Here is a 27,723-nt window from a genome sequence, read left to right as displayed (position 1 = left end):
TTTCTCCCCTGAATAAATATCCTGGAGTACAAAACACTCTGTGGCAGTGAGTGGCGTCTGCACTGGGGTAGCGTGCCGTTCTGTGTGCAGAAACATTCCGCGTAAGGAACGCGCACACAGGGGAGGCTGTTTTCATCGGCCAGCATCTCAGAGTGTGGTCCATGCCACCGGGAGCCGCAGGGGAGAGAGATGTTCTCAGCGCCGATGCGGGGCCGACCGCCCTGAGCTCTGACAGGGCGGGAAAGACACACCCACACGTTCGTCCAGCCTGTGGCGATGCAGCGTGCGCAAATGGGGGATGGGATGTGTGTCACTGGGAAGCCATGGGGAAAGGAGGAGGACAGGCTGGCAGTGTTCGGTGCCCGCTGACGTGAACAGCAGGTGCACTGGGCTCCTAACCTGTAGCGTCTACTTTTGTTTGTTGAAAAGATGAAAAAACAAAAGGTTGTACAAGAAAGTCTTATTAACTCTAAAAAAAAAAATAGAGGGATGGTAAAGATACATTTGATGAAGCATTCTACTTAGTATCCTTATGATACTATCCTAACTGAGTAATTTTTACAAGTAGTTCACTAAGAAACTTTAACAGGAGCAAGGGATTCAAGGTCATTATACCCTGCCTGATTCTACGGTGTGGAAATGCTTGTTTAAAGTGAGCCTGAGTCCATTTCTTGACTTTCAAACCGGAACAGAAGACGGAGGATGCGGCACACTGAGCTGGGGACAGAAGCCTGGGAGTGTGCACAGCAACCTGTGTCGGCTGCAGAGCCGCCAGCTCACCTGCGAGTAGGCGTTCCTGACATGGTTCTGGACCTCGTCCATTGTATCTGTCCCGTAGGACACAGTGCCCAGGTGCAGCCGCTTAAACACCATCTCGTTCTGGGTGAGGGTTCCTGTGACAGAAGACAAAAGCACACAGGCAGCTCATCAAGATTGCAACTTTCTGTCCCTCTGAACATGCCTCGACTGCCACCACCTGCTACTCCGTGAAACAAGTCTCTCGACATTATCTACCGCTGTTCTCATTTTGCTAGTGAGGTCAGACGTTTTCTTTCCAGCACATCAGGCCCTCTTTTCAATGGCTATGATGATGGGAAGGACCCCACTTCTGTGAAGACAGTCTAGTGCGGGAGTGTCCAACCTGCAGCCCACAGGCTGCATGTGGCCCAGGATGGCTATGAATGTGGCCCAACACAAAAAGCATACGCTTATATAACACTTCTTTTTGCTCATTAGTTTTCGTCAGTGTTTGTACATTTAATTTGTGGCCCAGAGACCCAGAAGGCTGCACTTCCCTCTAGCCTGTGCACATCGGCTGAGGCCTGCGGTCTGGCACACGCACAGCTTTGGCCCATTCTGGAGGGACAGGCACAAAACCTCTAATTACACACAGAGCACTGCCCAAGCGACAACTTGCCCTAAATTAGTGTGTCTATAGGTTTCTAAAAACCTTATTTTGAAAAATGAAGCATTTTTCATTCAACAGAAGCAGGTGCATTTAACCCCTGGGAGGAGAGGAGGAGGTGAGAGGCAGGGAGGAGTGTGCCCGTCAGCTGAGTGAGTGGCCATGGGCTCGAGGGGCCCGCGGTGGATGCAGGCAGCATCCCAGAGGCCAGGTGGTCACTCAGGGGGCGGCTGGTCGGTGGGCGCCAGACATTAGCGTGGGCTTGAGACACAAAGGAGGCAGTGCACGAGGGTGCACAAGCAGGCCACCTTGCTGGGGGTGCTTGGTCCCGGCTTCCTCCTGAAAAGAGCACAAGCACGTGCCACGAGGCGACGCTGCGGTTTCAGAACCCAGTGTGTTAAGATGCTGAACAACTGAGGACTCTGGAGAGAGACCCTCAACACTTTCTGTGCATCCCTTCCTGTAAAAACACACCGGGACAGATGCGTGTGACTTCTGCCTGCCCGCTTTCAGAGAAGTGACAGGGCCCTGGGAGCTGCAGCCTGCAAGGACGTGCAGCAGGTCCTGTCCGGCTGGCCCCAGGCTTCTCAGCATGTGCGTCGCAGTCCCCTGCGCAGTCCCCCTGACGCTGAGGGGTTAACTGTGGGTAGGAACAGACCCACGGCCAGTGCTTGACAACTGAAGTTGGGCTTTTCACAGGGCTACAAAACACCCACAAAATACTAATTCTGTTTTCCTTGGCACCCATGATATTCTGCTTCAGTTACTGAGTTGATTTGGAGAGGAAAATGTTGATTTTGGATGTCTTATTATTGCCAAGGTCCCACTTTACTAATTAACACCACCTAATACGTGGTCCGAGCCTGGGAGACGCCCATGGCATGTGGGCACCACGCTTGCTGTGCATGTGGGGGAGTGAGGTACACACACAGGGCATACCTGCAGCCAGGGCCAAACGGCAAGACACTCCCACGACAAATGTGAGAAACAAAACCCAGGAACTCAAACGCTTGCCCACTTTGCCTGCTAGTGACTGCTGGGACAGTTGGATGGACAGCCAGCACCCACCCCTGGGCTCCCACACGTGTCTGGCTGAGTGTGGACCCCGGGGCTCCCTCCTGTCTCTCCCTGTGCCTGGCTTGTTGAGGAGCTGACCACGGACTTGAGTGCTGCTGTCTGTTCGGGGAACAGTGCAGTTCATGGTCTGCTGGCTCCAGGCCTGTGGTCAACTGCACAGGACAGAGGCCGGAGGGACGTGGTGTCGCAGACCCTTGGTCAGGAGGCACGTCTGCCACCTGCTTCTGGGATGGCAACAGGCGTTGGCGACCTGCTCCTGGGCCTGTAAATTCATCTTGGGCAGAAAGTGTTCTATGTCTGAGTCACATGATAGACGGTTTTCTCCGGAGCATCTTTCACAAGAGATCACAGGAGACAAAGCCCTGGCGTCCAGCGTGCAGTAAATCCTGTGGACACCAGACATTTCCCCAAACCAGAGGCACAGCGTCACAGTGACTCCATCCTGCTCGACTTCCAGACAGTAAATCTGAGGCTGCCGAGTGACAGTCATGTCACGGCATCACTCCAGTGAGCTGTCCTCCATCAGCCTGGCGGCGGTGTTTCAGGTTCTGAGATTCCCAACTCCAACTATGCCGTTACACTTTGCTTCTTGCTACCATTTGCAGAAATTTCTACACATGCACAAAAATCCCAGTTACCAAAAGATACATACAAGCAGAGGCTAAAATGCTGAATACATCATTGCATTTACACATTTAGTTTAAAATACTTTAAAAGATCCCTGAAGCCAGGTTTGAACTATCTCCTTCTCCTCTTAGGTTATGTTTACAAAGCTTTGTATTTAGGTAGGTACCTAAGAGGCCTTTACTTGGTGCGTAATAGAGCTGGGAAGAATGAAGTGGAAACCCAATTCTGAGCAGTTTCTGAAGACGCCCATTTCAGTGCTGCTCCACTCCGAGCTTGCCCGGGCACCCGGCATGAGGCAGGGCGAGTCTGCACCTGGATGGGTGCCGTCCCAGCACCACTGCTGTGAAGACCATTCTTTCCCCTGAAGGGCTGGGCACCTGTGTGGGTACCAGCAGCCCACACAGGCAGGATTTGTTTCTGGACCTGGCCTCGTATCTATCCCTGTCAGGGTTGCACTGCTGTGGTTATCGTGCCTCTGAACCGAGGCATGTGGGTCTCCTAGCTCTGCCCTCGTCCCAGGAACAGCGCTGGAGCCAGCCCGTGTGTCCTTGCGAACTTTAGGGTCAGCTTGCCAATCTCTGCAAATACGGCAGCTGGGATTTTGAAAGGGACCGTGTAGAAGCTGTAGATCGATGTGGGGAATACTGTTGCATCTTAGCACTATGAACTATTGACTTTATTTTTTGATGCCAATGTAAATGGAGTTGTTTATTTAATTCTATGTTTGCACAGTTGATCACTAGTGTATAGAAATGCAATTCATGCAGATGAGAGGTTGCTTGGCGCAGGAGGGGATGGGGGATGGGGGATGGGGAAGGAAGGGATAGCAGCCAGTGTGCACGGGAGGCTCTGCACAGTGCCAGAGCACTCTGAACTTCGACTGTGGTGAAGGGCGTCTGATGGTTACACCGAATGCTGAGAGCCTGAAGGTCTGTCCTGAAGGATCATCACTGGACTCAAATACTACAATAATTGCCGCATCTCCTAAAATTTCTAGCTTGCTAATAAATCATATTGTAAGTGTTTGATACTAATATAGTCCAACAAATGACTAGCACGCCTCATCGGATGAACAATGAAATGCTGGAGTCTGCGATTTTGCCACTTGAACGCATTGTTGGGTTTATGCAGCCAGGCCTTTAGGTAAGTGGCATCTGTAACATCTCACTCATTAAACATTACTAGATGAATCCAGTAACATTTTTCTAAATTTTAGGGAAATATGCACTCACAGGTGACTTGACTCTGAGCAGGAAAGCCCACTCTGGGACCCACTGCCAGGCCAGTGGGACAGTCACTGTGAGGGGTCCGCAAGGCAGACTTGTGATCCAGGACTCATCTTCCTGATTTCAAGCAACGGACAGTTGCTACACTTTCTCTCACTTTAATGTAGCAAAAAATTAGTATGTACTGAATTTGAAATGTGGCAAAGGGGCAGGACTCGCTGTGCCTGCCTCGGCTGGGGGTCACTTGGCTGGGCCTGGTTATGATGGTGGCTCTATGGACGGAAAGTGTCTTCTCACAAGTTTGTTTCTGATTCCTGCAAAAATAATAATAAAGTTGTAGCTATTCAATAAAGCAGTTTTGGCCTGCAATGAGCCAAGAAGCAAATAAGAAATTAATTTCTGAGGAAAAAGTCCTGCAGGCACGTTCACGGGTGCTGCCAGATGGGACAGCCCCGCAGAGGAGCAGGCGCTGAGCTTTCGGCTCAAATGTTCCTGAGTTCCCGCCTGGTGACTTGGCCTCAGACCAAAACTGGAACCTGCGCAGAAAGGATGGGGGGGTGGTTGTCATAGAGACAGAGGCAACTGCCCCCAGCTCACAGGGCTGGCAGATTCCAGACTGCTTGTCACTTCCTGCGAAGGTTCTAGGTCAGCTATGGGGTCGATGACGATACTAAAACACAAAGTTATTTAGAACTTGCAACGAAAGGATGAACAAAATTTCTAATTTCTCAAACTGCAAAGTATGCATCGACTCTTAACACATCTGACATGGTTGAATGTGGACTCGCACAGAGGAACCGCTGTGCACGGGGCTTTCTCAGCACCAACACCCCAGCACAGTCCAACCTGTTCAGCCGTGGTGTGAGGTACGTGGGGACCACGCTGACGCTCACACATGTGCCCACCTGAGACTGGCCACCACCTGCTGTCAGGGAGGACCTCACAAAACACTGCTGGCCAGCAGGCGCCCTGCACAGGGGCTCCATCCCACAAAGCTTATGTGTGATTCAAGCTCAAGCCTCAAGGCATTTTGAGTAACGGATGCTACAGTTGAAATGAGAGTCCTGACGAGCCTGTTGTTTCAGCAACAAAGACAGAAGATCCCTGAGGAAGCAGTGAGCTTGTGGCTGTCCCAGGCACGCCTGTGTGCGTCCTGTGCAGCTCTGTTCCTAACCAGGGAGGGCCCTTGGCCCAGAACTGCTGGCTCACTGCTCATGTGCTGCTGTCCCCGGGTCAGCGTCGATGCACCCCGCACCCCAGCAGCTCACAGATGTCAACTCCTGCCGAGTGAACTGCTGCATGCCTCACGCACTGGTGGCTGCAGATGTGTCACTATGGCAACATCATTAGTTTCAGATCTTACCAGAAACATGCACTCCAATCAAACCTAATGACAGCCTCCTGCCTTGGTGTCCACGAGGAGACTGACGTGGTTACCGGGTGCTGCATCTCCTGGGTCTGCCACTCTGCTCCAGCCGACGACCGCGCACTGGGAAGCAGTCTGCACACTGCCCCCCACCCCGCACCGACGCTCCACCTGACAGCCAGCACCTGTCAGACCCACTGCTGCTCCGTAAGGGAGGCTACCTCAATGACTGCTGAGACCTGGATTTTGTATGTGACCAAAGTAAGCAACAGAAATAGACAATATTACTTCCATTCCTGGGAAGACCGTGTGTGTGAGTAAACATCAGACGTGCGCCTGTTTCAGAGGGCGGAGAGGAGGTTCTGAAATCTGGCTGTGACTTACAAATGCGGAGAAATCTGTGTCCTGTCCCAGCACCTCCTGCTGCACAAACCCGACCACACAGCCTTGCCCCCAACAATGGCCCGTTCAGAGGATCCGGGGGGTGCCCAGGAGCAGGCACACGTTCTTAGGGGAGCAGGATGCGGCCCCAGGTCTGTTGATAGCCCCCATCCGACTGTACGGACAGGTGTCCAAGTGAGGAGAGGACTAAACCCTAGTCACCTGGTGGCAGCGACAGAGTAATTACTGGGCTCTATCTGCACACCTATGATTCAGTCAGTGTGGCCCTGACGAATGGCCACAGTGACATTCCGTCCCCCGAGTACCTGGGCACCCTGACCTGAGGCCACATGCCCTGGGGAGGAGACGCAGTCCTGTTTCTTATTTCAATTTATTTTTAATTATTTTATACTTTTTGTTGACATTCAAACTGGCACTGTTACAATTAGTGTCCCAACTGTTGTGGATACATAGAAATGTAGCTTAATTTTGATATTGAGTTTATATGTGTAACTAAGTTCTCTTGTAATTCTAAACATTTTCCTGATGGTTCTTTTTTCTTAAGTTTTTACTTATTGATTTTAGAGAGAAAGAGAGGAAGTGGGGGAGAGGGAGAGAGGAAGGGAGAGAGAGAGAGAGACACACACATCGATCTGTTGTCGCACTTACTGGTGTATCTACTGGTTGATTCTTGCATGTGCCCTGACTGGGGATCGAACCCACAACCTTGGCAAATTGGGACAACACCCTATCCAACTGAGCTACCAGGCCAGGGCTGGTTCTTTTGGATTTCTTTGTAAAAACCATTGATTTGTTTTCTTTGGGAACAGCCTGCTGGTTCATATTGGTACCTTGGTTTCTGCTGGTGTTTCTTGGTTTCTGATTATATTTGTCAACGACGTCCAGGCTGCTTGGTTGGTAAGCCGGGTGGTTTCTTCTGTGAACAGTGGGCAGTGAGGACTCCTCACGCTTTATCCCACACACCTGCTGGCTCTACATTCACTATTTCTCTTCTTACATTGCAGAGCTGTTCCGAGTTCGGGCATGCTTTGCTCTGGCTGCTCTCAAACTATTTCCAGAAATAACTCCATTTCTGGTTCCTTGGATGCAGCTTGCTTGTTTTCCATGTTTTTAGATTTATTGTTTAAACTTCTTCCCACCAGCTAGATGCAGCTAAGAAGGGAAACTCGGAAGGCCCTTCCTCCTCAGGCCTTTCCCAGTGACTCTGATCCATGAGCACTGCCTGCCTCATTAGTCCGCAGCGTCTGCTGAGGACAGGCCTAGAGGGGAACCACAGCCCAACGTCAGGCCTAACCAAACTGCCGTGAATGTGGGACTTTCACACAGGGACACAGGGTATCTCACATGTGTGGGTCTTCTTTTCCGTTGTGCTGTGACATCTGGTCGTTGGGCACACGTGCCCCAGGCAGCAACGGCCATGCTCCGTGTGGACTCAGGCTGCAGGGAACGGTACTGTTTGTCCGTCTGTTCTGCAAGCAAGGGGCTCCTGTGCCACTTGGTCTGGGACCTGCCGCTGGACTGATTGCTTGTTCCACCAGGGATTTCCGTGGTTGACTGTCACATCGGCAAACATTTGTTTCTTCTCGTTGTTGTTTATCTTATTGCTAGTTCTTGTCTTGTTGCAATGGCTAGAGCAATTGGTTGTTAGCTGATTTCTCTTTCTTCTTACTGACTGTAGTGAGGATCTTTCTAATACTGTATTTAAAATGCTGAAATTTATTTTAGACATATTTTCTTTACCATGTATACAAATATTATTTTATTTCTAATTCATTAATAATCACTTGGAATTTAAATCATAAGCAAATAAATCAAGGAGGTATTTTAACTCTTAGGTATGGCTTTTATTGTGGTGCTGGATTCAATTTGTCTTTTATTTAATATGTTATGGATTGACAAGAATTCTTTGGTGAAAAAAAAAAAACAAAATAAGGACAAATGGAATTTTGGGCATGAAACCTCACAGTGAGATAAATTAGTTGTAGTATAAGGCTCCTTAGGAGAATGTCATTGTTAAAACATCAGATTCACATGTCTTATTTTTAGTTTCTTCTAATAGCTCACAAGTGCCATTCTATAATAAGCAATTTTTTGCTCTTAAGAATCCAGTAGAGAGGTGTAAAAGGTAGTTCAATAAAACAAGAACAACTGTAAGGCTGTAGAAAAATCAAAATATAAAAATATCATTTGCATCTCTAAGAATTTAATATTTTGCTACTTCTGACGATATTGTGCAGTTTACAAAATGCAGGCGAGTTGTGTGCCAGTTCTCAAGAGCACAGCAGAGAAATTCTAAATAGCGACCAATGCTGCTGCATGCCCACACACGCCTCCCCCTGACCCGGGCCACCCCGGGCAGACACATGCAGGTGGTACCTGTCTTATCCGTCAGCAGGTACACCAGGCGGCCCAGCTCCTCTGGGATGGTGCTGGTCCGGACAACGGTGCCGGGAATGTTCTCGTCCCGCATCATCATCCACCCATACGCTGCTTTGCCCATGTCCAAGTTCACACGCAAACTGTCAAGTAAAACCATTGCCTGGTTAGTGGGATCCAACCCTGTGAATACTTCCACCTTCATGGTTGCCACATAAACTTATTTTATACACATTATCTTTCACTTTACATAAAATAACATTGAATTTTAGACTTTAAAGTAAGTGAATTTATTGTGCTGTAAGTCAACAATCTTTCCAATGCCAGAATGTGCCCTGCTGACGGTGAGGGGTTACTCGTGGTGTCTGCAATGCTGGATGGGGAGAAAGAGGGCTGCTGTCAGTTCCCCGTGGGGAGGAGGGCCAGGCTGTGTCCCTGCGGGAATGGACACTTGAGATGGGTCTTGTTTTATGACAGGAACAAACACGACACTTTCTCACAGTGAAGGGCTTCAGTGAGGGACATGAACCGGGTCTGGGAGGGTGCAGCAGCTGAGCAAGGTCCTATGACCAGCCTGCTGCAAGGAATAGACAGCCGGCAAGCTGGAAGGGAAGTGCAGACAGAGGAGCCAAGGAGGCCGGTGCAGACCTTGGTCTGTATGGTGAGCTCAGCTCCAGCCAGGCCGGGACTCCACGCAGACGTTTCAGCAGTGAGGCAACAGCCGTGTCCTAAGCACATGTGTGCGAATCTTAGGACCAGTGGCTCCCACTGGGTGGGCAGCTCCGGGAGGTGAGGCCATGGCGGGGACCCAGGCACTGGGCAGAGCCACTGCGGTAGCACTGTCCCTGTCTCAGCCTCGGCCCTGAGCACCTCCCCAATGCCACAGCCAATCCAGGCCTCAGCTGCGTCCCCAAGTCTCCACAGGGCACTGTGCGCCTCTGTCCTCTGGAGTCCCCCACGTTCTTCACATCACACACCTGTGTTCCTCTCTGGCCCAATCGTCCCCTGTCCCTCCCAACCAGTCACGAAGGACGGACAGTTTAATACGACACCTGCTGAGGTCACAGAGTGGTAAAAGCTCACTATGTCATGCAGGGCTGTGGCGTAACTGAATACCACCGGACTACAGATGCCCTTTGAAGACTGAAGGAGGAACAGAGGCCACCTCGGGTTGATAAAAACCTGCAGCCAGGGACCCCGGCAGTGACAGGTAACAGACCGAGACTGACCGAGGAGAGCGGCTTCGTTGAGACAACACCGTGCAGGAAGTCTGCTCCGACTCTCACAGTCTACTGTGACCCAGTGTCAGTGCGCTAAGCTGCTGTTTAATGGTAAAAATTTCTAGAAGCTCAAACTTCAAACATTAGGTTGACAAAGCAATTATATTTAGCTTACTTTTCAGTAATGTTTTAATTTCTAATGTTTTAATAGAATTTGAAAACACAGACCTCAATTCAAGTTGTACTTTACCATAACATTTGTGAGTGAAGAGAGTACAGTAGGCCTCCTACTCTGGGAACTGTAGGAACAGATTATAAAGCACTAGATACCAGACAAACTTTCCACTCAGCAAGTGTGAAACTGTCAACCACAGGCCCGATCCCAGCGAAGCGAGAGCCCCCTGCGACCTTCTGCGGTCACGGAGCCAGAGGTGGCTGGGCCCTTTACCGTTACCCAGGAAGAAACCAAGGCCAACTATGTTGACGACCGGTGTGCTGAGGAACGCCCGCCGCAGCAAGACAGCACAGGCTAACTCCAGAATGGGACATCGTTGTAAAGACAGCACTTTCTTGCCCAAACAGCCTCGTTTGCTACCTACAAAAATGTCTCAGGGGTAACTTGGACCCTGAGTAAATCGAGGTGTATTTCCCGAAAACGCGTAGTGCCGCCCCACGGAGGCCCTGAGCGCCCGCTGCGCTTGAGCGCCAAGCAGTCACTGTGAACCCTGCAGCACTGGTCACAGCAGGTAAAGCGGCTCAGGGTGGCCACACTACTCAGGAAGGGTCTCCTGAGGTCATTCGCCTGCACCCTCTGCATCGGGAAGTCAGACCCTAATCTGTGAGAAAGGAAGCATCTGCCATTTTCATAACAAGCTTTACCAAAACCTTTTCCTGTAAACTGTCATTTAACAGAAGTGGCACAGATGCCGTTTTATCTCATTTGGGAACTCAAAATTTTACCCTTGGCAAGTACTGCCTTGGAAGCTAATCAGAAATTTTTATTCAAATTTGTGTAATTTTCTTTATGCAAAAATTTCAAGACAGCTCTGTGACCTTGGGTAAAAGTAGGCTATTTTATTTGATTGGTGTTTGCACTGAACACAACAGGAAATGCCATGTGAAATATTTCTTTAATTCTTAAAAGAAACAACTGACTAGATAGTGAAGACTTCCCAGGCTAAATTTAAATCGGTGACCAGGGAGGGAAGTGGCCACAAAATCTCCTCCTTCCCGAGATCGCAGGCCTGTCGCCAGGAGCCTGGACTTGCCCAGCAGATGGGGAGCGACACTGAAGATCAGGGCGGCTGAAGGCCCGACAGAAGTGCCTCCTTCCTACGACGAGGGGGCCATGAGCGGATGTCCCCAAAGAGGCGACAGAATGGGGCAAAGGCAGTACTTGAAGAGATGATGACTGAACACTTTCTAGGGTGAATGAAAGACACCCATCTACAGACTCAGAAAGCCCAGCGAATACCTAGCACGACACGGGAAGGAACTTCCGTGTAGAGATGCAGCGGCCGAGCCCAGAATGAGCCTAAGAGCAGCTGGGAGGGGCGGGGGAGCAGACGGGGAGGAGGAGACTTTAAGGCTGCTACTAAGTAGCAACATGGAAGCCAAAAGAGAGTAAAATAAATCTGATATCATAGAAATCCATACACAGGTGAGATTTTTCAAGAAGGCAAGCCAAGCAAAAATCTAGAGAGTTCCCAACAAAGATCAGCACTAAACAAAAACTAAAGAATAAATTCTGACAGGAGAAAAATTATTTTACATGGAAGGTCTGAAATGTAAGACAAAATGAAAAACAAAAACATGGATAAACCAAAATTAATAGAAAATGTACAAACAGCATTTATGGGGCTTAAGGGTAACTAGAATGAGAATAAATGGCAAAAATGGCATGAGGTCAGAAGTGGTAAATGAAGTTAAACACTGTAAGGTGATGTGTAATGGAAATGATTACGTTCAGACTTTGATAAATTAAAAATAATGCTTTTAAAACTTGTAGGATAACTACTAAAAGAACAGAAACCCTTTATAAACTTCCAAACTACTAGGAAAAAAAGTGAAATTATTTAAAAAATACAATGGTAAGAAAGCAGGAATATGTAGGAAAGGTAAGTCATATTAAAAACGCAAGATAAAATGGTAGTTTTAACTAAAAATACGACAGTATTACAGTAATTGTGTATGCACTAGTCAAAAATGATCAGAGTAGATAAAAATTAAATGTTATATTATTTATAGGAGACATATATATGTAAATATATAAAAATAAATACACAGAGATGTTGACAGTACAAAGACAAAAAAAGACATGCCAAGTAAATTAAAGCCAGCTGGCATCGCTATATTAACATAAAACAAAGTAGAATTTAATGCAAAAAGCTTCAGCAGAGATAAAGAAAGTCACTTCATAATGAGAAAATGCTTAATTCAGCAGAAATACACAACAGTTTAAATTTGTATACACCCAATACCAAAGCCACAAAAATACGTACCACCAAAAGTAGACAGAATTCCAAGCAAAAGCAGACGAATTCACAACACTGATCGGAGATTTCAGTACAACTCTGAACAACTGTCAGAAAAGGCGGAGGAAAGTTCGGTAGGGGACGCGCTCACCGGAAACCGAGACGAACCATCCGACCTGACGAACAAACGCGGCGACGGCCGCAGGCGGCGCAGAACGCAAGGGCTGCTCGGGCGCGCGCAGAACGTCCGCGGAAATCCAGCGCCAGGCCCTGCCCCTGTCCGAGCAGTTTCCCGGACCTGGGACAACACAAGGCACGTCCTCTGACAACACCGATTAAACAGACAGAAGCAGAAAAGTCAAACAGGTTTGTACATTAAGAAACCGCTTTGTCATGACCATGGGTGGAAGAAGAAATCGCAGTGGAAATTAAGAAACGCTCTGTCAAAAATACAGCTGTGAAAACTTTGGGGACGCAGCCAAAGCAGTGCTCGTCTGGAAACCTGTGGCTCCAACTGCTCGCCCAGAACAGCAAGAGAGCGCGGAAACTAGGGAGTTAAACGCCTGTCTGAAGAAGTAAAGGTAACAAGAGCCAAAGGCGGCAGGAGGGAAGAAACAACGTGCGGCGACCCCAACCGAGCAGCAGAGAGAACCGGCAAGGCCCAGGCGGCCGCGAACGGCAGAGACCGGAGCTCAGGGCCGAACCGGTCGTCTCTGCGGCGACGCGGGGACACCAGGAGCAAGCTTTTCGCGCATAGACTTGAGTACTTAGGTGCAGCTGGCAAGTTCTTTGAAAGCTGTAACTTTGCAAAACTGACTCAAGAAGAAATAAAAAACTTGAAATCAAGTTTTCTAACTACTAAAGTCAACTGTTTAAATTATAACTATTTAAGAAATACGTTTTCACTACTGAAGAAATCAACTCTGCCAAACATCTTTCCACAGCGAACAGGCTCGCAAAGTGCCCCCTCCCCCGTGTAAGTGTCCAAAAAATAAATGCTTACAACTTTAAATAAAATGTTCGAGAAGAGAAAACCAGAGAGGGCTCATCGGTGTCCTTCACGAGACTGGCACGGTCTCGACAGGAGACATGAAGCGAACGACGCGGGGAGGGGGTTCCGCGCCCGCTCGCTGTGCAGCGGCGCCCACACGCACGGAAGGCAAGATCGCAGCACAGCGTGTCACAGCACAGCCAACCCCCCACCAAAGCACAAGGTTCGGGCAGGACACTGGAAAGTCCACGAAGTCAGCTCATCATATTTAGATGCTATACAGAAAAATGTAAAGATAAAACAGTCTTAAAAGCACGCCCATGACGTGAAAACAGCGTCCAGCGAGGAAAGAGAAGACCTCCCTCCCGCAGCAAAGGCTGCCAGTGAGGCCCAATGCGCATGCGCACGCTCGGAGCGCTCGACGCCCCGCCTCCCTCCCGCGTGGGAAACGGAAGCACGTCTGGCGTCGCTTCTACTCACAGCTGAACTGAGACCTTGGCGGCTGCCACACGGAGAAGAAACACACGGCGCAAGGGACCGAAAGAAATAGAGCTGTCTCTGTTCATGGATGACGTGACTCGTGACTACCTGGGCACAATCCCATGGACTCAGGGCAATAATCAACAGTTTGCTGGAATTGACACATTTAATCATTTTATAGAAATCAACTTCATCTGCCTATAACTAGCAACCTGTGCGTAGAAAGCAAGCAGTTCTTCCAAAGCGCAGTATTTACAGCAGCACTCGCCAGCTGCCGGGTCCCTGAGAAGAGCCGGGCGCAGGCCGCGCGCGGGTTCCAGCAAGAGGCTGTTCCGCGAGGAGCTCCACCGCACCCAGGGCTGCCGGCCTCCGCGTCAGATGCACAGGCCCGCGGCTGCGACGCGGAAGAACCTGGCGGCGCTCGTCCTGCCGGCCACGAGCTCCCTCCTGCAGCCTGTGAACCAGGTGGTCTGCCACCGCCTTAGGAACGGACAGACCGGGGCCGCGCAGGCGGACGCCGGCACGGGACAGACGGGCCCACGTCCGTGGGCAAGGGTCCGCCTCAAAAGGTCGCTAAGACAACTGGAAGGGAAAGCATAACGCGAAAATGTACTTTATGCCACAAAAAACTCCGTCCGGGGTCAGAGGAGCTCACCTGGCGCCAGAGGCCAGCACACCACGGGGTGGGGGGGATGGACCCTTGCCCGCAAAACATCGAGTCCACACCGGCTGCGCGAGAGTCTGCATTTCACACCGCGGGACGACCAGAGCCACGCAGCCCTCGCGTGCCCGGCCCCCGCCCCCCAGGGCCGCAGCCCGGGGCGTCCGATGGCGCCTCCCGTCGGCCCGAGTCTGTCCCCTCCAGGCAGCGCCACGGCGCTTCTGCCCTCACAGCCACCTCAGGAGAGTCTTTGCGGGTCTCCGCATGTCCGGCGACAGCTGAGCGGCCCCAGGAGCCACCCGCCCATGGTCTCTGGCACCAGTTCGCCCAGCGCGCCACCGGCCCCGCAGGTCCAACGTGGGCGTCCGCCCTCCGCGCACGTCCTGCATTGCGGGCCGCTGGGCGTCGTTCCCCCGGCTCCTGCCGGAGCGCCCCCCGAAGTATGGTGTCCCGGTGGGTCCGCACCCACTTTAGCTGCCGCGGCCCCCTACTGGTGAGAGACCCGACCGGAGGCTCCTCAGACCTTTCCTTCAGGGACGCTCGAGGGACGTCAGCTCTGGGTCGGACCTTGTGTCCGTGTCCCGGCACTGAGATGGTCCACTCTCAGTGACCGGAGAGTGGGGGGCTCGGAGCGGAGCCCAGGGCGTCCAGGCGGGGGCCGGCGGCGGACTGGGCGGCGGTCAAGGACTGGGCGCCCGCCCCCGAGACCTAGACACCATGGGCCTCAGCGCCCCAGACCAGAGGCCGCGGCCAAGTCAAGGCTTTGTCACGCACGGGGCCCCGCTGGAGCGCGAAAAACTCTGACCCTGCATGGACGAGGCATGGTTTACAGCTGGGGTGCGAATGGACTTATTATTATTTTTAAATATTATTTATTTCCAGACAGAGGGCGAGGGAGAGAAACATAGACGTGTGGTTGTCTCGCGCGCCCCCTGCTGGGGACCTGGCCCGCAACCCAGGCACGTGCCCTGACTGGGGATCGAACGCGCGACACTTCGGGTCACAGGCTGGCGCTGAGGCCACGGAGCCTCACCCGCCAGGGCAAGAGGGGGCTTTATTTAAAGCCCACAGGCAACGGGGCGGTGACGAGAGGGACCAGGAACCGCCCGCTTCTGGCCCGAGGGCCCCACAAGTCCTGGGAAGAACCGGCAGTCAGTCTGCCCTTTGCCACGAGTGACGCAGACGATTCGGGGAACGTACGTTCAAGTTGGTTACAGAAGCAAGAGTTAAATCTTGTCATACTTTCCTCGAAAGACAAAGTAAATTCTATCAGGTGACTCAAACATATTTTACTCTGTAAAGAAGCATTTCTACGAAAACGGCTTCACTTTCTTAAATTTAAAAAGCCTTTTAGAAGTGTTAGGTCAGTAGAGAAAAAAGCACTTTCCAGGATTGTGCACTTTGCAAAAATATTTAAAAATCCATCTTTGGTTAAACGGAAAAGCGTATTTAGCAAGTAGTGGGATGTATTATTCGGCATATTTTCTGGAAGCCGTGCAAAGGGAAACGAACGTGGTTGGTCCAGTGTGAACCTTACTCCCGAGTGTGCCCACGGCCCCGCGTGCTCAGCCGCGAGGGGGAGCTTCCCAGGGGGGCGCGCCCACGCTCTGCTGAGCCTCTCGGCGCAGACACGCGGGAGGGACGCAGGCGGTTCTACTCCCCGTTCTCTCACAGAAGATTGCTACTCTGGATTCACGCTCCACGCACGGTTTGTTAGGGCTTAACTGCTCATTCATATGAAATTTCCACTCACATATATGACGGGTGTCTTTTAAAAATACCCTTTGTGGAAATATTTTAAAGCGGACTCACGTGCGTTTGTTGTAAATACCAGTCTCTGAATGAAGCCTCTGGTATTAACCACGCGCACCCCAGTCTCGAGTGAGGCGGTTCTCGTGCTTCGCCGGCAGCCTCGCCCAGCACGTCTGACCGGACAAGCGCGCCCCGCGGTCTCTGAAACCCAGACGACTCGGACGTGGACTCGAACCCACGTGTCGACCGTGTGCAGACCCGAGGGCGCCGGACACCGGAGCCTGTGAGCAATCGACCACCGCTGCCGGGCTGGACTCAGGCCTGTGTGCTGTGTCCCCCAACTGTTGAGGGTTGTGTCACCAATGCGTGTGCACGAGACAAAGCGCCAGATTTCTACACCAGCCCAACGGAACCGACGGCCGCACGTCCTTTTCTGTGGAGGGTTCCTGCGGGCTCAGCAGAGCCCGACTCCTCCCTTCGACATTTGTGTGGACAATTTCTTTCACGTCCAGAAACAAATTTCCATGAAATCACATTCAATTAAACTAGACACTTGTTTTACTGTAAGTCTTCAACCTACCTTATGGGGATGATGTAGGAGAAGAGGAGGAGGAACCGGAAGAGATTGCGGTACCACGGCCCGGCAAAGCCTTGTAAGGCGACCATGACAACCGAGAGGGCCACCAGAGCCAGAAACAGGGCTTTGGTCAGCTGGTTGAGTTCGATGTCCAACAAACCCACCTGGAAGGAAAACAGGGAGTCAGGGCAGAAGTGCAGCACCCCTGACCCCGCACATCTGAACACGACGGACGACATCCCCACGCTGTCCTTTGCAACAGCCCTCGTCAGAATGAGATGCAAAACCGGGGACGCCTCCCAGAGACAGATGTGGGCAGAGCTCCTGAGGACAAGTCGGGGTCCCACAGCGTGTCCAGGCAGGTGCCACCGGTCTGAGTGTCGAGCCGCAGAGCCTCAGACGCTCGTCTGCGTGGCGATGTTGTGACAGCTCATGGGGACACACGAGACGAGACCACGGGCCTAGCAGACCTGGGGCTTGCGTAGCTCTGGTGAGAGCAGACGTGGTCTCCCGGCAGGGCTACGACACGTGTCGAGGCTGCGTGCACCCTCCACCCCACCAATGCTCTCAGCTCGAGGCCCCCAAGGACAGGACAGGACGTCTGTTTTCCCTGTCTGCCAAAAGCCTCTCTGCAAAGAACTCTTAGTTAAGAAGAAAAGCAACAGATACAGCAGTGAGCCTGTGAGGAGACATTTTGTATTGGGATTTGCACAAGTCCTACACTTCGGGCTCCCAGTGAGGCACACCACACTCATGTTCATTCTGTGGACCGCTGATGAGCTGAGCAAAAGGTGAGTGAAAATTATGTCAGTGAGAACCAGGTCATTTTTGGTTGTGTTCTGTGTAAAAGCAGCAGCCCAAACGCCTTTCACTCACTCTGCACCCCAAGAGAACACAGTGCGTCTGAGAGGCGCAACACGCATTTCGAGCTCTGGCAACGCCGATGAAGTCTTCCCCCTCTGCTCAGTGTCACCACGGAAAGACCACCTCGCAGGGCAGTGTGCATGGTGGGGGCCTGGGCCTTGGAGAAGGTGTGCGGTCCAGGCAGAGGGAAGAGGCAGGCCAGCTGGTGGCCCTGGCTGCACAGCCGGGGGAGCAGGGACCAGGTTCGAGCAGTGCATTGCTAACAAGGACTTGGGTTCCATGACATGACATGACACGCAGCTCCAGGTAGAAGGCAAGCCCAGAGACATGCCATTATTTTATCATCATCATCCTCATCCTCGTCAAAAATGTGGATCTGAGTCTCAGCTTACACACCGTGTGACCTTGGGGATGTCCTTATACTCTTTACGCCTCACTGTCCTCATTGTAAGCTGCCTGGCACTAACCACCCAGGTGCTACTAGAGGCCCTGGAGACGCCTGGCCTCGGGGCTCCCAGGGTCTGAACACAGCTGCTCACGCATGACCGTGACCTGAGCAGAAGGCGGCATTCATATCAGGCCATCTGAGTTTCTCCTGATTCTGGTACAAATTTTTAAAAAGTAATTAAAAAAGAAAACATAATTGCCAAAACTTTGATTAAAAAACGAGATATCTGTAATTCTCAAATTAAAAAATTTGAGAATTACTGAACTGTTAACTTGTTTTATTTTGTAGTACTTTTTCAAATCCAAAACTTTGGCCAATAAAAAGCTAGCCTCTTCTACATTTCATGTATTTAGTTTACATGTTTTGGATTAATATTTGCCACAAACTCTCATGAGCACATTAAACTTGTAGTTAGAGAGAAGACACAGAACTTTGTCAGATAATCCATTTAGTTGTGAAGAAAATTTGTTACACAAATAAATGGAAATGTCTGTATTTCATTTCGCTAAACTCAAAGATCATGAAAAATCAGTAAACTGTGAGATCTCACCCACAAGAAAGAGCCAATCCAGTAGAAAAAATAACAGGAACACCAGTAATAAACACTATAAAGAAGAACCACCAAACAGAAGGCTTCCTCCCTAACCAAGCTCATGGACTCACTTTTTAGGACTCGCAACCAGCACTGCTGCTGGTTGGCCCTTCGCAGCCTTTACACATAGGGCAGAAACAACGGAAATGGACACTGGGACCCCACGTGACTGACGTTTGCCTGCAACGTGGGGTCTACTTCCCCTGCAGGGTCCCCTCGCAGGTCTGGCAGCTGCTGGGACCTCCTCAGGTGGGTGTGGGCTGTGTAGGCCCTGCCCCTGCAGGCCACACCCAGAGGTGGCACCCCCCCCCCCCCCCCCCCCCCCGCCATGTGCTGTGGGGACAGGGGAGGAAGACCCAGGCCTGTGAGATGTGGTCTCCTAGGTCACTCCCTGAGCAGACTCCTAACTCAGGGCAGGAGGGAACCTTACTGCCAGGTCTACAGGTGCTTCTGCCATCTCTCCACATGACAGCAGGTGAAGCCCTCCTCCCACAGTTTTTAGCAGGGCTCCACGTCCCGCAGGAAGGCCCACTGAGCTCTCTGGACCACCTGCTGGCAGCCACCCCAGCTGGGACCCATGCGCAGGGGCCCACAGTGGCGGAGGACCACGGCCCTTGGATCAGCTCCACTCACAAAGCGGCATGGTGAGCACAAACACCTTGCAATTTCCGCCCCTTCAACTACTACACAGTTTATGCTTGAATTATGGAGAAAAATGGGGTTTGGGATTAAAATGAAGAAAAATTAAGGCAGGGAAGTAGAGCATGTTTCAAAGACCGGCTCCTGCAGCTGTGACAAAGGCGGCCCAAGTCTCAGGCCCTCCGAGGGTGGATGAAGTCATTATTCATTCAGTCAGGAAAAAAGACTCAATTACCTCGACCTGAAGATGCTATCAATGAATGCAAAGTGCATATTTTCCTCTATTCATCCAAATCCCATTAAAAAGTGAAAGGAATGATTTAATCAGGCCTTCCAGAGTTGGTCTTCTTTTTGTAATAAAATAAAGAATCACTGTTTTGCAAAACATATACCCACTACCTCACACTTTCCTGGCATCACAGCCATGAAAATGGGCAGTGCAGGGACAAAGCAGTCAGGACTAGGCACGGAGTTCCCTCTGGAAATGCGCACACGGGCTGAAAGTCAGATGCAGCGGTGCGTGGACATGCCGACACGCTGGTGCAGGCACCTGCGCACTGACCGCCGTGGGGGCCGTGCAGAACGGGACCCAGCTTCGCCCTCCCGTGGGCCCTGCGTCCCTGCAGCGAGCCTGTTCTGAACTGGGGTGGTTCTTCCCAGAATATAACTGCAACCGAGATATAGCACGTACTGTGGTCTTCATTTTTCTCAACACACAGTGAGAGGAAGATACATTTCAACTCATATTTTTTAAAGTCAACTTTCAATCAATAGCTAATTTTTATACTCACTTCTCTAAAACACCTCTAAAAGTTTCTTCAAACCGTCTAAAATGCAATCTAGACTCTTGGAAACTATTCAACATAAAAATTAGTAAACTTATAAAGTTATAGATTCTGTAAAGAAGGTGGTAACTTGGGTTTTCATGTGAACCTCTTTAAAATATTTCTTGGAACACTGAACAGACCAGATATCTTTTGCTATGACTGCAAAACCTTTCCACCCATAAAATATATTAATAATCACTTGAAGTAATTATGATTATATAAGAAAAGGTAAATTAAGTACACCAGGAAGTAATTTTCAATATTTATTGTAATTTCTTAGTAAAGCAAATTATCTTCTACTTGTCATAATATTTGTTTTATTTGAAACAACTGTGATAACAAAATTAAATACGCTACTGGAAATTTTAATCTCTAAGGGAAAATTTGTGCATAATGTCGAAGACACGACAATGGCTCTGCAAAGGGGCTGTTCTAGGATAATGAACACAATAATTGCCTGTACAATCTAAAATGCCGCTAATGGCAGCGATCACAAATCCACTTAGCTCCTCTTTAATTTATGTACCAAGTTTTAAACAGCTAATGGTGCTCAGGAAAATAATGGTTTGCACCAACAATAAAGGGTAAATACGGTATTCTCCTGCTTCATCGAGGGAAGGTCAGGCCAGTGTTCGGATACACGCGGGACAAACAAGGCCCCACCTTGCGTCTGGGACTCAGCCCCCATCCATCTCTGCTGAGCCTCGTCCTGCTCATCCCGGGAGTTCAGTGTGCCCACCTAACTGGAACCAAGTCTCACGAGATCAAACTTCCTAGAACCACCACCAGGGACAAAGGCACACGCACCACTAGCTGCTGATCCTACGGTATTAACATCATGCATATTAACATGTGAACATGAACATACTTTTACCATTCTAACTCACACTTAACCTAAATGTTACATGAAAGCATTTTAGAATAGCAAAATAATAACATGTAAAATGTCAGAAAGCCAACTTAAACTCTTATAGAAAGTTGAGTATCATTTTGTCTTATATTTTCCCTGTAAATACATTACAATTTGAAACCCAGAAAAGCCTCCAATCCAATAGCTAATTCACTCAAGAGGACTCCGCATTACAGAAGCCCAGTGTTATAATGAAAGATGACTCAGGGGAAAATAACATCGTTGCTAAGGCTGTTTATCTTTCAGCAGGCGAGCTACTCTCAACCAGCGAATTGGCTGCTGTCACGCAGAATTTGGACTGTGACTCCAAACTGACATAGGGCCACACCTGGACCTCACTGAAATTCCTATACAGAGCACACTCCTTTCAAACACCTCTAAAGCAAATCAGCCTTACATTCCACTTTACTGGAATATTAAACAACACAACAAAAAATAAGTAATTTGCAGACCTTCAAATAACTCCTAAATCTTGTAGCAATCACTTTTTCAAAATAAAAGTATTTTTTAAAGTGATGCTAGATAGTCTTTCTTCCTCCCCTTGAGTTTATGCATTTACTCTTTTTGGGATATGAACCACTAAGTGGCCCGTGCCAAGCGGCCCACACTCGAGCTGCGCCTGAGCTATGATCCTTTTCCACCTCAGTGATGTGCGAAATAGGCGTTGCTTTGAGCTGTTCTCGGCTATTGGCTCAATAACCTGTGCTTTAAATGCTCCCTAAATAAGTATTGGTATGACAATTCTTAATGCTACAATAAATCATCTCTATTAAAAAAATCAAAATATTTACATGGTGAACATTTTAAAGTCTAATCCGAAAGAATATTTCGTACCCTACATTTTTACCTACTGACGAGTTTTGCCAGACTATTCTACATTCAGCATTTCAGGTTTTTTTCTTGCTTACAATATAGTTATTAAGACGCTTTTTCTTTGAACACTTAACATTTTAAAAGAAGATGGAGTTGTTGTATTTTTACATAAACAAAAATGTGTTACTACAAGGCACAGCTACTCAACGAGGAGGTAGAGCTGCTCTCCTTGTCAGTGTGAGAGAAAGGGGAGATGGGAAATGCAAAGTCGAACCCCGGCCTAGTTCACACAAGTGTGGTGCTGCCCCACCCCACTTACTCGGGACAACGCACACTGTCCGACCCCCCATCAGCTGGCCCACAATACGCACATCGTCAGAGGGTGAAATTACTCCTCAAATCTGCAAACATACCGCTTGCTAAGTCTGAAGGGGCTTTGTGAATGCACAGTGAGGCTCTTCTCAACCTGCTAACCTTCCCAGTCATTCGGGAGATTTCACCACTGGCCCTTGTATTTACTGGGGCACGTCCACACACCAGAGCGCTTTCCATAATTGTCCAAGTGCCATAACATAGCATATTTCTGTAGACATACATACAGAGCCCCCTTGGATTTGCTTTTGCGAACACAGGCTTACTTTACACATTCAAGCAGGACAATTGATCAGGCCGGTCGCTGTCTGACAGCGTCTTGGTTGCATCTGAGCCTTTATCAGAGGACCACCAATGTATCACAAGTCATCAAGTTCAAAACAATACATTGATTTAAAAATAAAGTGGGAACCTACTTTTCTGTTTAGTAATTACTATGTTATTTCAAAGATTCTCAACTGTGACATAGCAAAGTCAAATTTAAAACAAAATAAGTATGTGCAAATATGCAAAACAGTGTTGAAAAGTAGATGGAAATTTAATTTGTAGTCTCTGTACACAAATGACATTAAAACCGAGCACCGAGCCCTGGCTGGTGTGGTTCAGTGGATTGAGCACCAGCCTGTGAACCAAAGGGTCACTGGTTGAATTCCCAGTCAGGGCACATGCCTGGGTTGCCCGGCAGGTCCCCAGTAGGGGGTGCGTGAGAGGCAACCACACAGTGATGTTTCTCTCCCTTTCTCCTTCCCGTCCCCTCTCTCTAAAAATAAATAAATAAAATCTTTTAAAAAAGCATTAAAAAAACCCCAGCACTGAGTATTAAGAAAACCCCATGACTTTCTGACATAGAGTACTCCTGACCTTATTTTACAACAGTGCACACAGCTGACTTGAAAATTAGGGGCAGAGAGGAGACCAAAGCATGCAAATAATTACCACTCCAACACTCTATGGAATACAATTTGAGTTCACTGCAATTGTCACGTTTGGTGTTGGCATTTTGTTGTGGTTTTTACAATAACGTTCTTCAGGCCGGGAAAAGAAAGCGAAGGCAAAGGTGACATGTGGTGCCTTGGCCAGCAGAGGGCGCTCAAGTTTGATTCTTTTTTCCAAATTGTGAAAACCTGCCTTTGGTGACAGCAGACCTTAGATCTAATTCCACCAATTCAGTATATTTAACACATTTTTTAAACAAAAGGAGCAACCCTACATATCTATTTTCTCATGCAAAATTCAAGACAGATGTTTCAGACTGTAATATGCTCGATTATATGTGGGGGGAAATGTCCTGAATAAAAACCACTGTCCAGCACAGAAGTGTATTTAAAGCCGTGGCATCCACAGTCCCGCAGTCGGGCACCACGCGAGTACGGAGCTGCGGCTCTGAGGACTTCTGGAGTCACGAAAATTGTAACAGCTCCCCTTAACGGTTTCAAGAGCCTGCATGTACACACGTGTACATTTACCTTACTGTCTTAACAATGCAGGAAGCTGTCTGTTTTAAATGGTTTTGCAAGACAACCCACCCATTTAAAATAATTACTGCACTAACCTAAGCAACCCCCTGACACCAGAAACCTCAACATCCACATCATCCATACAAGGGACATTTGAGGCCAGGTGTTGGGATTTGGATTTCGATTTAATTCAATTACATAAGCGATTTATGTTGGTAACTTTTATATGTTTTAACAGATATTCCTGAATCCTGGCCACCTGCAAGTGGGTCGCCCAGGTGTGCAGGGACAGGCCAGGGACTTGGACTGCTTGGGGCTTCTCCAGACTCCTGGGAATCTTCAGACCCCCGGGAATGTGAAAAATAGATGTTTCTAATAATCCCTCTGAGCCGTATGGATATTTTTAAAGGCAGGCTTTTATGAGGAATCCTAGAAGTTGTAACAGACGCAGTGAGAAAGGGGCGGACAGGCCGTCGACACCACCCCTTTCCCCGCCGTTCTGTGGGCGCCCCGCAGAGACCGCCCAGCGCAGTGCACCCTTCTCTTTAGGAGGCAGGTGCACATGCGCCTTCACTTTCCCCGGAGCGTAGAAGTCTTTCATGTTAAATATCTTGTGTGCTTTATAAATACCCTTAAAATATATTCTTAAAATATCCACTTAAATATAATTTATACGATACGTGACTGGATGGAAAATGGTCTTGTCTTTCCCAGTAATGTGCACACAGTAATAACGCTGCTGCTGAAACGGGGGGGGGGGGGGGGGGTCTGGTGCTCCGCCCGGATCTCACTGAGTGCAGCCGGGGCTTCCAAGGCCATCGGCCTGGAACTCAAGGCAGCGTGAGCATCTCCCTCCAGGAAGTCCCCTCAATTCTTCTCAAAGGGCTAAGAAAGTGTTTCCTACCTCTGCGACCCAGAGAGTGAGGTGCTGGAGGAACTATTCCTGCGAGGGCTTAGAGCTGCTGCACCCAGATGCTGGAGGGGCCAGGCAGCAGAAGAGGAAGCCGGCCTGGAGCATGCCCTCTACACAGAGGAGCTGTGTGGCCACGTCCTGACCAGAGAGGCAGAGGCCGTGGCTGGGGCAGACAGGCGCCAGATCAGCTCTTTTGCCTGGAGCCTCCCAGGGCACAGCAAGGAAACTTGTCTTTAACAGGGAAGTGGCATGGGGCAGGGGGATACCACCTTTCCGCCAGCGTAGTTAATGCCCCGATCAAATTTCGGAAAAAGGGAATGGCTATGTTCTTATTAGTAAATGTCATTAATTTACAATGTAGCTTTAATTTCTAGCCCCTAAATTCTCCTCATAAGAGGCCACGACACAGATGAGTCTCTATAATAAAGTCAGAGATCTATTCGGTGATTTGTTTCAAAATGCTGCGGTCCCAAGTCTAACTTTGGTGTGCCGGCTGGTGCTAAGTAGTTCATGGTCCAAGCCAGGGAACTTACTAAACAGTAGCTAATGTTGTTTTTATGTAACAGATGGTCTGTTACATAAAAGTCTGGTCTCTTTAAGGACTACTGTGGTCAAGTACGAGACACGGCATTATGAAGCTGCTCATTCTAAGTAACGGCATCTCGGGGCAGGGCGGGGGACAACTAGCTGGAAAATTCTGCAGTTTGTAATTGCCCTGGTGTGCCGGGTTCTGGCTTAGCATGTCCCCCAGATCCATGTCCTGTGGGTGGACCCCCCAGAATCCGCTCTGGACCCGGAAGTTCACGCAGCATCACAAAGGCTGAGAGGTGTCACCATCTCCCTTGGTGTGCTGTGGTTTACTGAGTAAATATGCGGGAATTTATGGACCGCATAAGGTCTTCACCCCAATCTCCCGATATCTGGCACCTATCACTGCACAAAGCCGCTTGACAATGGTTTTAAATCAAGCGTCATTAGCCGACTTGACAAGACCCATTACGAGGACACTCACTGGAATCCGCATCTCTATTGCTAGTCAGAGTCTGTGAGACTTACTTGTAAAAAATACGCACCACCTAGTTCTGATTATATTGAAAACATGTAGAGACACATAAATGCTGACCAGGGTGTGAAACACCTTGGAGTTGCTATTATCTTGAACAAAGCCACAAGGTTCTGTCCCACCCACATGCCAGCATAAGCAGCTACTAATGGAAGGTAGTTGTAGTAAACACTAATGTTTAGGGAAGCCAAGCAGAATGGCAGAAAGGACAGAGGATGATGGAAACTTTGAATCAATGTTAGTTTTCAAAATCTATGGTTCTCACGATTTGCATTCTTTTGTTTTGTAACAAAAACAGAATTTAGCTGCATTCCAGAAGAATTTAAATGATAAGCATAATAGGGTTGAATAAACTTTTCATCTTGCTTTCTATTAAAGCTATCTTTTAAGAGGTTTATTACTGGTATCTTGGCAAAATGTAACAGTATTTTAAACCACCTAAAATTTTTTGTGTTACTTTATGTCTTCAAAGACATTTTATGAACCATTTCATACTTAATGGCTTGTAAGCAATCCCAAGAGTTGGGAATTGTGAAAAGTTCTCCAGATTGACAGATAAAGTGAAAAGGTCTGTATTAATTTCCAAATAAAGAAATGCGTGGCATGGTATCTCCCGATGATTATACTCTGAAGTACCAATTAGAACGCGTCAGAAACTAGAGCAAGTTGACACTCTGCAATAAAGCAAATCATTTCCAGTTGGAGGGGCAGAAAATGTTAATATGCAGCGTTCAGGACTGCAAGAATCTTTGTAAAAGGAAGCAGCTAATCAGGTTTAATGATGCATGTCAGGAAGCCGCAGTCTGTAGGGAAACACAGCTGGCTTCATTTGGTAAACTATTTGATATACACATCTCTCTCGTTCGCGGCTATCAGCTGTGCCAGTGCCACGGGGCACACCGTTCAGCCTCCAACCAGGGTAGCCTTCTCGTTCTCTGAGTTAAAGTGAGTCCATTAATACGGCGCCACGGGCTGCGGCCCTGACTCCAGCTAGCCCGCGCACGAAGTCATCTGGAAGATGTGGGGTGACCTTCGGGCCTAAATGGGCCACTGAGCGCTGGAACCATGAAAACAAATCGTGAGAGACAAAAGACTTGGGTTTAGTGAGCAGACACCCTTCACGAACGGTCCCTGTCTTCCACGCCATGTGTGTTCAAGTTTAAGTGAGTCCAGAACGCTTCTGCTGAGAAGCCCACAGCCTACAGCCCCCTCCCGGGGGTACACATGCGCAGGCACGAGGTCCCCACTCCCAACCCTTCGCTGGGAGGACTGGCTGTGCAGGTGACAGCAGTTAGCGGCAGATGACAGAAGCACAGGAGTTGCACCAGATGGCAGCTAAGGGTCACTGGAAGCCAGCAAACCGTCCACAAGGAAACACTGTTAGGCAGTATCACACTCAAAAGCTCTTAGACACAAATTAATTATTCAGCCACCAGAAGACACTGGCTGGGTCACAGCACTAACACCTGGGCGCGGTTGAAGCACTTGGAGACACTTACTCTAAAGGTAACCACACACGCTGGCTCTGCGAAACAAGCAGGCGCCAGCACCACAGGGAGGCCACCCTGAACCGAAGGAGCGAAATTCCCATAATTAAAGAACCGTCTTATGGCAAAATATACGCAACAGGTTCCCCCTCCTGATGGAAGGGGAACATGGGCTCGCCACTGACCAACCCAGCTTCAGGATGAGCGCTCAGGTGTCCCTAGCAGCCTCTTGCTCTCTCCACAGCGCCCTGTGGCTACTGTTCTGGCAGCCCCAGACACGTGCTCATCTGAGGCTGCCCAAGCTGCCCTCGAGGTCAGAGCCACAGCTGCTTCTGGTCCCCACCCCCACCAACCCCCTGTGCCGCTTGCCTGACCCCAACCTCAGATCCGTCACACACCCTCTGCCCTGTTCCTGGGGGCCCCACATCACCTCCCCATTTCCGTGGTGTGGCCTCTACCCCACAGAGCCAATGTGACCAGGGGCCCAGACTCGTGTCTAACTGCACCTGCAACTTTCTACCTGTCAGCATCAGGAGCACCCCAGGTGTCCAGGTGGGACAGTGTCAGTGGCGGGCATGTCCTTTTCATAGGACACAGGTTTTGATGTGCGGAGTGCAACTTTATTTCTGTAAAACAGGTCCCAAATGTTTGGCTTCATGGATGTAATGTGACCACATCCCAGTTAACGCATTAAAGTTAGCAAC

General features: G+C 49.4%; 1 protein-coding gene across 3 annotated transcripts in view; it reads right to left on the bottom strand.

Moving 5' to 3' along the window:
* The window catches only part of ATP9B (ATPase phospholipid transporting 9B (putative)), a 119,733-nt gene that overhangs the window by 24,104 nt on the left and 67,906 nt on the right, over positions 1-27,723 (bottom strand). For all 3 annotated transcript variants that reach the window (XM_053912324.1, XM_053912325.1, XM_024580637.4), the window contains 3 exons: positions 16,638-16,798; positions 8,480-8,622; positions 781-893 (listed from right to left, as the gene is read on the bottom strand). In XM_053912324.1, coding sequence (XP_053768299.1) covers positions 781-893; positions 8,480-8,622; positions 16,638-16,798 — 417 coding nt within the window. The remainder of the gene's footprint in view (positions 1-780; positions 894-8,479; positions 8,623-16,637; positions 16,799-27,723) is intronic.

The sequence above is a fragment of the Desmodus rotundus genome, chromosome 10, assembly GCF_022682495.2.
Source record: "Desmodus rotundus isolate HL8 chromosome 10, HLdesRot8A.1, whole genome shotgun sequence".
In the NCBI taxonomy this organism is placed as follows: Eukaryota; Metazoa; Chordata; class Mammalia; order Chiroptera; family Phyllostomidae; genus Desmodus; species Desmodus rotundus.
The sequence above is the reverse complement of the archived record's forward strand: the minus strand, read 5'-3'. Positions and strand labels throughout refer to the sequence as shown.